This window comes from Microtus oregoni, unplaced genomic scaffold, assembly GCF_018167655.1.
Source record: "Microtus oregoni isolate MIOR12 unplaced genomic scaffold, Mior012 000049F_ref0000343, whole genome shotgun sequence".
NCBI lineage: Eukaryota > Metazoa > Chordata > Mammalia > Rodentia > Cricetidae > Microtus > Microtus oregoni.
Window position 1 is genome coordinate 6,496,848 of NW_024543223.1, and position 13,774 is coordinate 6,510,621.

At 40.1% G+C, this 13,774-nt stretch overlaps 1 protein-coding gene across 3 annotated transcripts in view; it reads right to left on the reverse strand.

Moving 5' to 3' along the window:
• Kiaa0232 (KIAA0232 ortholog) overlaps positions 1 to 13,774 on the reverse strand; it is a 61,642-nt gene that overhangs the window by 38,003 nt on the left and 9,865 nt on the right. For all 3 annotated transcript variants that reach the window (XM_041636307.1, XM_041636306.1, XM_041636308.1), the window contains exon 2: positions 2,470 to 2,966. In XM_041636307.1, coding sequence (XP_041492241.1) covers positions 2,470 to 2,700 — 231 coding nt within the window. In that variant the 5' untranslated portion in view covers positions 2,701 to 2,966. The remainder of the gene's footprint in view (positions 1 to 2,469; positions 2,967 to 13,774) is intronic.

Consider the following 13,774-nt stretch of genomic DNA (forward strand, 5'->3'; position numbering starts at 1 on the left):
AAGAAATGAGAAGTTAAAGTCTTACCAAAAACAACCCATTCCATATGAACTGAAGTAGCTATGAGAAACTTCCTCATTTCTGGAATGACCATTCCATGTTTGCAGAGAGAACATCTTACTTGCCTCTCAAGAATCTATTTTACATTTTCTAGAAAGACAGTAATAAATTAAAAGGCTGATCCTAAAGTAACACATCAGATAATTATAAGCTTTTCTTTTTTGCTACTGTTGTTAGTTGGTTGGTTGGTTTTTTGAGACAAGGTTTATCTGTGTAACAGTTCTGGCTGTTCTGTAACTTGCTTTGTAGACCAGGCTGGACTTGAACTCACAAAAATCTGCCTGCCTTTGCCTCCCCAGTGCTGGGATTGAAGGTGTAAACTGCTGCAGCTGCCGCCACCACCACCCAGTGATAAGGTTTTCAATCCCTTCAAAACCTTACTAGAGATGGATATGTTGGCATATGTATTCCCAATACCTAGAAGACTGAATCAGTTCAGATTCAAGGACAGTCTGAGATATCAAAGTAAAACAAAAGATAAACAAACAAAAACACAAGACAAAACTTTATTTGACCAGTTCCTAGCCAGGGCAGCAAGTAACCTAAAAGCCAGTAAAGTACAGATGTATCCCAGCCCAAGGATGCCAACAGCAGCTATGAGAAAACAGGCTCTGGGCAAGTGACGTATGAAAATATTAGGAACCTCAGAGAAAGTCTCTGTATTATTTACTGGGCTCTAGGGCTTTGGGGGAAGGGTGGAAGGGCAAAGACAGCTTCTTGTCAATAAAAGTTTGTTTCTGCTATCAATGTTATGAACAACGATTTAAAACAAAATTACTCACAAAATACCACTTTCTTTGGACTAATAATTTTTAAAAACTGCAAGATTGTACGTAAAGTTTGCACACAGGGTCAGCTAGAGCCCACCTTTGTGCTTGGGAAAAATGTCTCTCTAGAGGAGCTGGCAGCAGTTCTTGGAGAGTAAGTTATTTATTTTTTAGAATCAACATTTGACTGGCTTCTGACTTTAAACTCAACACATCCATCAAATAAAATGTTTGATGACAGACTTAAAAGTGATGGCTGGTAAAGTTATGGTTTAACAGGATTTTTAAGGGTACTGATTTGTGTTCTGTGATTAATATCATTTTTAATGTTTTCTTTAAAAATTGTCTTGTTTTTACTGCACTACACATTTTTCTCCACTCCCCCCCCCTTCCTTCTACCTTCTCCCGTGACCCTCACGTTCCCAATTTACTCAGGAGATTTTGTCTTTTTCACCTTCCTATGCAGATCCATGTATGTCCCTCTTAGGGTCCTCTTTCAGATAAATACAGTATTTACCTTGGAACAGAAGGAAATAGAATCGACTTGTGACTAACTTTCCTAACAGTAGAAACCAACATTTAGGGCAGTGGTGTGCAAAGGTGGCAGGTCATCAATGTATTCCCAGTGCAGATGAGTCACAAGCCCATGTCAGAATGTAAGCATCAAGAAGAAAGTCTATGAAGTTAACAACTGGACCAGATTATTTTACAACAATCTTGTTATTGACAGGAATTTTGAAATTGAAAATTCCTCATACTACACAATGATTACTTCTGACTTGGAGTACTGGGAATCTTAAGAATGTACTCCTGTGGGGCTAGAGAGACGGCTCAGTAGTTAAGAGCACTCTTAACTCTTGACTCTTGCCAAGAATCCAGGTTTGGTTCCCAGTATTCACATGGTGGCTTACAACTGAGGATCAAAGTTTTTGACCTCCATAGGCACCAGGCATGCACATGGTGCACATATATCCACACAAGCAAAACACTCACACACATAAAATAAAAATTTTTTAAACCCTTAAGAATGTATAAATACAAGGTTGGCAAGATGATTCAGCAGGTAAAGGTGCCTGATGTTAAACCTGATAACCTGAGTTCAATGCCTGGAACCTATAAGGGAGAAAGAGAATCAACTCCTATAAGATATCATCTGATCTCCAAACAAATGCTTTGGCAATGTGCCCTTCTACTTCAAAAATAAATAAAGAATATACAAATACCAAGTTAGTCCTGATTCCCAAGAGGCAGGCCTAAAGGCACACCTGTGAGGGATTGTCTGGATTAAGGCACCTCTGAGAATGTGAGAAGGATTCTCAGGTGGATGTGGGAAGACCCATCTTCATTATGAGTGGCACATTCCCAGAGCAGAGTACCCTGGACCATACAGAATGGAGAGGGCAAGCTGAGCACTAGCATGCATGCATTCACTGTTACTCTGTTCCTAACAGGATACAATGAGACCAGTTCTCTCTTGCTCCTGCAACTGTGACTGCCTTGTTATTATGAACCATAATCTGAATTTCTGAGCCAAATAAACTTTCTCCCTTAAGTTAAACTTCTGTTGGGGTATTTAATCACAAAAATAGAATATAAGTAGACACAGCCATCAAATGTCATAAAGCACTTAACACATATCAATACCTGTTCCTGAAGGTCGTAGTCATAGCTGTCATGCAGCAGAAGACTGAGGATGTACCGCGAATAAATCATGGCATCAATGCCACATTTCTCGAGCTCTTGTCCCAGCCAGGTTTGCACTGGGCCCAATGCATGAAGCAGAGACATGTCAGAAACAGACACGGGGCCTGGATAAGAACGTGAGGTGCTTTCAGATGGCAAACCATCCACAACAGCTGTACAGACAGGGCGCATGAACTTAGGTTGCTGACATCCTTAAAACAAAAAGCATTTTCTACAGTGGATGTTCTGTTGGTATCCGGAGAGAATTTCACTCCAGCAGAAAGGAGAGGAGCTGGACATGGAGGACAGGCAGTGACCGCGCAGCAGTCAGCTCTCTACAACACAATTTCCCTCTTCAGGCATGACCAGTGAGTCAATACCATGACAGCGACACAAATGGAGATGCAATTTTCAACTTTCATTTCACATTGAGGCCAAATGTCAGTCTCTGGCAGAACCTACAGAAACAAACAAACAAAAAATGAGTCACATGTAGACACAAAGTTGTGAGACGACTTTTATTTTGATGTACTAATTAATTATTTATTTAGGTTTTTCTTGACAGGGTTTTTCTGTGTAGCCCTGGCTGTCGTGAAACTCACTCTGTAGATCAGGCTGGCCTCCAAGTCGGAGACTCACCTGCCTCTGCCTCCTGAGTGCTGGGATTAAAGGAGTGCACCACCACTTCTCAGTGAGGATGATTTTTAAAAGAAGGCTTTCCTCCTTTTAAAAATGTAACTGATAACTTGTAACATTTTTCCTGTGAAGTGGTTTCAAACTAAGTGTAGTTTAAACTAATTTTAAACTATGTGTAGCATTTTAAACTAAAGTGACACTGTAAATTTAAAAATTTGATATCATCTGGAATGAGAATAAGGGTGACTGATCTCTGCTCATGTGCAATGACACTAATAATCATTTCCTATCTCAAGAGACTGGACTGGTAAAATGTTTATAGAAAAATCTTTAAATTTAAATTCACAAGTCATTGTTATGTATTTAGTATGGCTAAAAACTAGGGATGATAATCAGGAATTCATAAAACTGGAGATGAAGCAGACTTCCTGTTTTACAACCACAGGCGACACTGTCAGATCTTCTGTGGCCTCTCCTAACTGGACTTCTGATTCACTCTTCCTTTAATACCATCCCCAAACACACTTTCAATGTCTAGTAATGGGTTTATTTGTTCATCTTTTAGGTTTGGGTTTTTTAAGGCAGAGTCTAGCTATGTAGCCCGCTAGGAAATAAAAACGAGGGGAGCAGCATTGATCAGCTACTGAACTTCAGCCCCCAAGCATGACTCAGAGCAGCATCTTCAGTGAAAGGTAGACAGACATTCCTTACAAAGAAGTACTCCTGAGTTTCCCAGGTGTCAGAAAACAATTCTAATTGTTAATAAGTGTTTTGCTACTTTCAAAAATCCTCACAAGGCCGGGTGAGGGTGGCACACACCTTTAATCCCAGCACTCGGGAGGCAGAGGCAGGTGGATCTCTGTGAGTTCGAGACCAGCCTGATCTACAAGAGCTAGTTCCAGGACAGGAACCAAAAAGCTACGGAGAAACCCTGTCTTGAAAAAAATCCAAAAAAAAAAAAAAAATCCTCACAAAAAGAGGACTTCAAAAATCCTCTATTAAACTATGAAAGGTAATTAAGTTAAAGCAAAGATTTTTCTGCATTTTTCAATCAGCTGATATTTTCCAGCTGTCTCTCAAAATTACAACATTTTCCATAGTTTGGTTCCCAGGCAAGATTTCTGACAGACACCAATAAAAACATTCAGTCCTAGCACACTTGAAACAAACTGACAAGTTAGTGAAAAAACAGCCAAGATTTGAAGGGACTTGAAGAGCTGAAGGAGAGTAAGGGAATCCAGGCATGGTCTAAATACTGGTCTGGTCCTGCCTAACAAATCTTCTGTTGGTTCTTTTTTGGGGGTGGTGACGGTGGTGATAGTGATGTCTTGAAACAGGATCTCGTGTAGATCAGGATAGCCTGGTCTTGAGCTGATCCTCCAGCCTCCATCTCCTAACCTGGCACCAGCAACCATGACTATCCCCAAACAAATCTTACAAGACCCCAAAGAACCAAAACTGTTCTTTGGAGGCCTAAGGAGATAAAATTTACAATGTCTGACAACTATTCAAAACAGGAGATAAAAATGAGAAGAAAAATAGGTTCACTTAAATAGACTAAAACTTACATGCATGTGCACATACACACCCTATGTTTTTAAATAATTAAATTTCAAAATTGATAGGAATTAAATGAGCAAGACATTCAAGCAACTCCAAGTGCATGAAACATGAAGAAAATGGCTCAGCACAATAAAATAATTCCAACCTGTAACCAACAGAAAAATCCTAAAGCGGCCAGAGTAAAGCAGAAACATTGTGTTCAAATGTAAGGACAGCCTCCTGTTTTGGTTGGAAACCATGTAAGTGAGCAGGTAATGGAGCAAGACTTAGAACACCAAAGCACCCATCACCCTAGTACTCCACACTTACAAAGAAAGCTACCTTTCAAAGCCAAGGTGAAATAGACTTTTTCAAACATGTGAAAACTGAAGGAACTTATTCCTGACAAATCTGCCCTACAGGAAATATGCAAAGTTCTCTAGTCTGAAGTAAATTAATTCCAGAACAAAATGTGGATCCATTTAAAGAAACAAAACACAAAAGCCAGTAACATCTGTTTCATTAAATATCTTTAGGGACTAGCAAGATGGCTAAGCAGGTAAAGGCACTTGCATCCAAGCCAGGAAGACCTAAATTCCATCCCTGAAACTCACATGGTAAATGAAGAGAATTGACTCCTGCAAGTTGTCTCTGACTTCCACATGCATGCTGTGGCACACATGCATACGCATACACTCATGTACACACAAACTTGTATTAAAAGTTTTTGGATTGGGCTGGAGAGATGGCTCAGTGGTTTAGAGCACTGGCTGCTCTTCCAGAGGTCCTGAGTTCAATTCCCAGCAACCACATAGTGGCTCACAACCATCTGTAATGAGATCTGGTGCCCTCCTCTGGCATGTGGGCATACATGGAGGCAGAATGTTGTGTACATAATAAATAAATAATTAAAAAAAAGAAAGAAGTTTTTGGATTTAAATAACTTGGGGGCTGCAGAGATGGCTCAGTGGTTAAGATCATTTGACTGCTCTTCCAGAGATCCTGAGTTCAATTCCCAGCAACCACATGGTGGCTCACAACCACCTGTAATGAGGTCAGATTCCTTCTTCTGGTATGCATGAAAACAGACTATTCATATATATAAAATACATGAATAAATAAATATTTGAAAAATTAAATATCTTGCTGAGCATGGTGGTACACGCTTTTAATCCCAGCACTTGGGAGGCAGAGGCAGGTGGATCTCTGTGAGTTCATGGCCAGCCTGGTCTACAAAGAAAGTTCCAGGACAGCTAGTGCTATTACACAGAGAAACCCTGTCTTGAAAAATATCCTCCTGCTTGCATTGCATGGTAAACACTTTATTAACTAAGTCACCTTCCTAGTCCACAGTATCTTTATGGCATGATAATACAGATAACAAGTGAACTGTCCCTAGACTCTTCTGTGTTCCAGTGCAGCCATTCACAGAGTAGCAAAGAGGGACAGATATAAGGACCTGGCTACTGTGGCGGTCAGTACACTTAACTTTGGGAGAGTCCTACTAGCCCTAGAATATTTCTTTCAGCTCCTTTACCTTACATGCTTTCTGTAAGTTTTACAAAAGAGCTTTTTAAATAGGAGTACACAATTTGAGCACCTGAAAGCTTAGCATCTCTTTACATCATGTGCTAAACATAGCATGCAAATGTTTTGCCTCCTTCCCAGCAGCACTGTCAAGCCACACCACTATAGAGTGTCACTGCACAAAACAAACCAGGTTAAAATCAGTTTCTTGAGCTGAGTAGGGCAGAATATGTTAGAATTGTAGTGTCCTGGAAGCTGGGCAGGAGACTCTAGAGTTTGAGGCCAAACTGGGCTGAAACAGTCAAAAACAACAAAAGGCAGTCTTTCTGTCACACTAGCCACACTTCAAGTGCCCAAATACTACATACATCTGATGATTACTGTGAGAATATGGGACATTCACACTGACCAGAAGTTCTACTGGACACTGTCTTTGACTCACTCCTAAAAATGACCATTGCTAAGCTAAAGACTTGTTAACCTTTGTAACAGTTACAAATCCCTCTTCCATGAAGACAGGGTAGATAGAAATCATGCTTTATCGGACTTAATTCCAACAGTCAAATTAAACTACAGCTCAATGTACTTGTGGATGGTTCAATGACAAGGTCAGACTCTAAGGGACAGCAAGAATAAATTAAGCTTATTTACAATGTAGAAAAAGTCAGATGACCAGGGTAACCAGGAAAAAGGGTTCAGTTAAAAACAGGTACACAATGCTGTAGAGGGACAACCCCCCTAAATTTTAACGTCTTAACTCAAAAGGGCTACAACTCCCTCACGCCACATGTTTCATCTAGCTATGGCAGGGACGCTCAAGGCCATCACCACCAAGTGTGATCCACCTGGGACACAGGTAACAAAATAGTTACCATCTGGAACCCAGCTAATATAGGGACTGAAGAAATCAAGTATGTTCCAAAGTATGCCTTGACACTCTGAAAGCTGCTTCTCGGATGAGAACTGCTCATAGTTAGTTAAAGAAAACCCCTTTGCCTCACTTTAACAGGAACAGGTGACACCAGTCACAACGACTTCGAGGGCAAAATAAGAGGATATTAGTAGAAAATATTTAACATTGTTAAAAATTATCACTCTAGGGGTTGCAGAGATGGTTCAGAGGTTAAGAGCACTGGTTGTTGTTCTAGAGGAACCAGGACTCAATTCCTAGCACCCACATGGCAGCTTACAAGTGTCTGTAACTCCAGTTTCAGGAGATCCTACACCCTCACACAGGCATACAACAGTCAATGCTCATAAAAATGAAAAAAAAAAAATTTAAATCATCACTCTAGTTAGATAGGGAAAGTTTTAGTAAAACAAATGAATTAAAACTGTAAAAGAAAAGTGATTCATAAGAGAGAAAAAGTAATTATTCTTAATAAGGTTCCAAACAGTATGAGTACTGTTAAAATGCTAGTCCCATAAGCAGTTGGGAGTCTAGCCTCCTGTCTCCATTACTCCTCCAGGTCATCATCTCTGCCAGCACAGGCAGTCACCATCTTTAGCACACTGAGCCATGACATCCTTTTAGACTACTTCCAGCTTCTAGGGTAGGTTTCGTCACAAACGAGGCTGCAAGGCTTCCAGTAAAAACTGTGACACACTCCATGTCCTACTTATTAGCATAATGCTTAGGCCTTAGCAGGTGATCAAAACTACACTGCACTAATGATTTCCTAAGTCCAAACACAAGAGAATAAACTCCGGGAGCGAGGCTTGGGAAATAACAGTGTAGGAGCACTGTGAGGAAAACAACTGTGAGTTTACGGGTGTGGGTATAAGGCCTTCACCCAGGATTCTAACTCACCCTTTTCCACCTGACATGTATCACAGGCTACCTACCACCTGGCCCTGTGCACAGTACTGCCAACACAAAGACAGCAACCCAAAGGTTTTATCCCTCAGTACTTTCCAAACTCTTCTAGTAGGCTTTGGCTTCATTCCTCAGTATGCCAACTTCCACTTCCCCGTGAATCCTGCAGCCACTCTCTTCTATCTCATAGGCTGTTTCTGCAGTCTGTGTTTTAACTAGTCCTTCCTCACTACAAAGAGCATGCTTTTTGTTAACATACCTGGTGCTAAAAGGTCTTTATTACTTGCAGGTTTATTCCCATAATTATTTAACTTGGGTATCTATAGGACTTTTACACAAAGACTAGATGGATAGATGAATGGATGAATGGAGAGATGGTTCAGCAGGTAAAGGCACTTGCCACCAAGCCTTATGATGACTTGAGTTCAATTCCCAGGACCTACATAGTGGAAGGAAAGAGCTGACTTTCTCAAGCTGTCCTCTCACATCCAAATGCATGCCCACACAAACATAAACACACATATAAATACATGTTTGAAATATAAATGAATGGAGAAGGAGAAGAAAAGGAAAAGAAACAGAAGAGAACAAAAGCAAGGATACCTGAAATCCTAAGATTCTGGCTTTCAGAAACTACTTTTTTTTGGGGGGGGGGGGGATCTGAAAATTCTATGCAGTGCCTGCCCAGCAAGCATGAATTGCACAACACGAAGCAGTTACACACTTGTAAACAAGCCTTGCTAGCTATCCCCAGCTCCAGCACACTCTGCCCAACAAACATAAAGTGTGGCCATATATGAAGCAGTTACATACTTTTAAATTACTTTTAAATAAGCCTTGCTTGCTATTCCTGACCTTGGCACACGATTTGAAGTAGACACTTCTCATTCTCTTTAGGAAGGGCCCAGCCTTCAAAGCCTATGTATAACCGAAAGAAGAACCATGAAGAATATACAGCCCAAACTAAAACTAGCACTGAAAACAGTAAAGAAGGGCTAAAAGCTGATTCAGTCAACTTGCTTCCTGTATGTATCTAAAAAAAACTAAATACAAATGGACAGTTCTCTATACCTAGTTTTCTGCTCTATTCTATGTGTTAAGTCTTAGGAAATGAAAAAAGCTTATTTTTAAGAAATACAATAAAAAAACTAGTATAGGACCACATTCTTTTTTATGACAACAGGAAAAGCTGAATAAAGATTAAGCAACTGTATTTTTACTAGTCAGTAGCAGAAACAAAATAATAATCTATACTAGGAAGCATAGCCTCCCCACTAGCAATTAAAATTCTTTTCATACCAAAGAACTATTCTTAGATTACTACCTGATACTAACTTCGTAAATATTTTTTTTAAATATTTATTTATTTATTATGTATACAATATTCTGTCTGCAGGCCAGAAGAGGGCACTGGACCTCATTACAGATGGTTGTGAGCCACCATGTGGTTGCTGGGATTTGAACTCAGGACCTTTGGAAGAACAAGCAATGCTCTTAACCGCTGAGCCATCTCTCCAGCCCCCTTCGTAAATATTTTTATAAAATAGAAATGCTCAGCCCTAAATGGAAAACTATTATCAATTTTATCCTCCTCAGGCTCTGAGACTGTCACGGTCAGAAAGTAAGAGCTGGATGAGATGTGCTATGGTAGGGCACAGACATCGCACCCGTGAACTACCGTAGCTGTAGTTTCCTGCATAAGAACAAGACATCACAATCAGTGAGCATTCCAACAAGTAGCACGAATTGGATTCAGTGGGGATACAAAAATAAATAAGTGCCAGAGGCCATGGGAGTACACAGCAGGTGACGCCCCACCAGATGATAACTCTGATGGGGAGCCCCACTTGGTAAAGACAATGGGGTCACGTAAATGACTGGTGGTGGGGCTGCATTAGAGAAGAAGGAGGGGGATGGACTGTCTTAGGAGGTGTCTGGAAAGAGTAGAAAGGGAGTTGAAGTGAATATAATCAAAACGCATTGTATATATGTATAAAATTGTCAAAGAACAAATAAAAGGATTGATTTTGTTTTGTTTTGAGATAGGGTTCACTATGAGCTATAGCTGGCCTGGAACTCACTATGTAGACCAGGCTGACCTCAAACTCAGAGAGATCTACCTGACTCTGTAAGCACTGAGATTAAAGGCAAGTATGACCATGCCCAGCAGAAAGCTGTGCATTAAAAAGAAGAGGAAAAAAAGACAGTAGTTTAGCAGCAAAGCATGTGCTGGTAGGCATGAGCCTGAGTTAGACCACCAACAACAGAAAAAAAAAAGAAGAAAAGAAAGAACAAAGATAAAGACAAAAGGAAGAACCAAGGTTTAATGAGTCCAGTGTAGGTGAAAGCAGTAAGTTCTATAGAGCGCTGACTAGATTTCCATCAAAGCAGAACAATCAAGAGCTAGATTATATGTGTGATAAGTCAATAAAGGGAAGAGTTTCCCATCCAATCTGGACCAATTCTCTATCGCCCCCGCAACTGTCAAACATGCCCAGATGTGAAAGCTTTGATGGGTGTCTACTAATGTCTCTGGTTTGAAAAGTTATGTACAGAAGAAAACCTTGTGCACCTTCTCACTTTACAAAAACCAGGGCAGATGCTCAGTTCACTTAGATGTGTTAGATGTTGAGTACTTCAGTTGGGCTACAAAAGTAGTTTATTTGCCTTTAAAAAAAAAAAACAAAAACAAAAAAAACAAAAAAACGCTAGCCGGGCAGCGGTGGCGCACGCCTTTAATCCCAGCACTCAGGAGGCAGAGGTAGGCGGATCTCTGTGAGTTCGAGGCCAGCCTGGTCTACAAGAGCTAGTTCCAGGACAGGAACCAAAAAAACTATGGAGAAACCCTGTCTCAAAAATAAAAAAAAAAAAGCATTGGCTGCTCTTCTAGAGGAACAAGGTTCAATTTCCAGTACCCACTTGGTGGCTCACAACCATTTGTAACTCCAGTTCTGTAGAATCTGACACTCTCTTCCGGCCTCCTCAGGTACCTGGCACACATATCATAAATAAGCAAAAAAATCCATACACATAAAATGAAAACAAATATTCTTTTTAACAAAAGGAAAATGAAAAAACAAAAAACCCAATTTGATATTTGACTTAGTTGTGTTTGTAAATATTTGACTTAGTTGTGTTTGTAAAACACTTTTTTTTTTTTTTTTTTTTTTTTGGTTTTTCAAGACAGGCATTGTCTGTGGCTTTGGAGCCTGCCCTGGAACTAACTAGCTTTTGTAGACCAGGCTGGCCTCGAACTCACAGAGATCCACCTGCCTCTGCGCCCCCCCCCCCCAGTGCTCTGACTATAAAATAAACAATGACATCTAAAGACTTAGAAGACCATGTAAGAAAACTCATCAAAATTACTGCATAAAGCTGGGCGGTGGTGGCACACACCTTTAATCCCAGCACTTGGGAGGCAGAGGCAGGCGGATCTCTGTGAGTTCGAGACCAGCCTGGTCTACAAGAGCTAGTTCCAGGACAGGCTCCAAAACCACAGAGAAACCCTGTCTCGAAAAACCAAAAAAAAAAAATTAATGCATAAATTGCACGTCCAAGTGACAATACACTGGGCAGAGTGGAGATAGCTGTAAAGACTTGAGATTTAATATTAAAGATATTTGGGCACTTTAAGAAAAAAATAAAAATAAAATAAAAAAAATGCTCCTTTTCCCTAGCAGGGGTGAACTTCATATTCAACAGTTTACAAAATCAAAAACATTTTATCATGTACAATGTTAGCTCACAGCATGCATATAATTTTTCAATGTAAAACTGTAGCTTGTCAAAGTGCTTAGGTATAAAAACTTCTACAGCTGCGAACTGTAAAACGTATTAAACCTATATACATGCAGGCAAAACACTCACAAAAATAAAATGAAGAATAAGCTTTATGGACTGGAGAGATGACTTAGCAGTTACGAGAGCTTGCTGGTCTTCCAGGGGACTCCAGTCCAGTTCCCAGGCAACATCAGGCAGCTCACAGACACAGCACTCGCACAAATGTGACAAACACACATATGCACACACTCAAATAAAATAGCAAATCTTTTATTATTTTTTTAAAAAAGAGTAAGCTTTCTAACAGCTACTAATACCCAAAACTACATTATGCAAACTACACTGCAGTGGAAACCTCAGAAAGATGCTGCCACCAGCCCTCTCCATCATAAGGAAACGTACCCATCATCCTCATCAATGGGACTACCTACCTTAATCCTGAACCTCCAAAAACGGTGAGCCAAATCTCTTTTCTTTGCAAACAAGCCACCTCAGATACTTCATTAAAGCAATGAAAAAAACTCGCTAATACACACACACTATCCTTTAACAAAATAAACTTTAACTTTAGGCTTATTATAACACTTCTTCAGAGTCCTAGCGAAAGTCTGCAACAAAAACATAAAGATAGATGTTGTGGCATATCTGTAACTGCAGCACCTTGGGAGGATGAAGCAGGAAAGGCCCAAATCTGGGGTTATAAATGAATGGGAGGTTATTATCTCCCCCGCCCAAAGAAAAGCTGTAATCAGACTCAATTTTGAAATAGTGATGCATTGGCTATTACTTCAAAGATGCTTTGGAAAATACAGTTGAGTTAGAAACAGACTCCAGGGTGAAAGAAAAATCCCCTCCTACTCATTTAAATGCCTCTGTCCCAATTACATAGTACTAACATGCATGCATGTCCATGCGCACGCGCACACACATTGTACCTGAAAGTATGCTGTGGCATAGTTTTATTTTTACTCATTTAACCTCATGTATTTTACATTCCACAGAACCAACTGACTCATGATAAATATTTACTTGGCCACACCCCCATAACCTCCCACACCCTACATTCTTATAACTCATTCATTCACTGCTCAGGCTAGAAACACACACACACAGAGAAGACTCTCAAATATTCTGTATTTGCTGCCCCAATGCCTGTATTTGTAACACAGACACTAGCAATACAGCAAGTTCATCTGTTGAGACAATACCATCATTTCCAAATCTCTGGAGCAGATTTTAAGAGATTGGCAATACACAAGTTCCAATGATTAAGAAAAGAGATAAATGTGCCGGGCGGTGGTGGCGCACGCCTTTAATTCCAGCACTCAGGAGGCAGAGGCAGGCGGATCTCTGTGAGTTCGAGACCAGCCTGGTCTACAAGAGCTAGTTCCAGGACAGGCTCCAAAACCACAGAGAAACCCTGTCTCGAAAAACCAAAAAAAAAAGAGAGAGATAAATGTAAAATAGCCAATACAATAAACTGCCACTAATATGCTACTCCAGGGAGGGAGCTCCATGTAATATTGGAACCAACAGGTGCCACTTTTGAAGACTTAATCAGTAAAGCACACACATGTAAATAGCATCATCATCATTTAAAGTATTAAAACATTCAAACATAATTTGTCATCTATCTGCTCCCAATACAAGAGGGGTGGGATGCTGATAAGACAAAAGAGACAGAATGGTATGGACAAAGCTTAGCAACAGGGGAAAAATTTGGAGTTTTCAACAGTTACCCCAAATTTTTAAAGATTAAAGTGAAAAACAGCAGATAATATCTAACTACTCTGATTCTCCACTAACCTACCTAAGTCATATACAAAAACCTATTTACCTACAGACAAGCTTCCTCAAGATAGTTTAAGATTCCATATTGAATCTATGCAAAAGCCCTCTCCAGTTCATTCCTAAGCCAAAAAAGAAATGTAGATATAGCTGATGAGATGACATTTACTTTATATA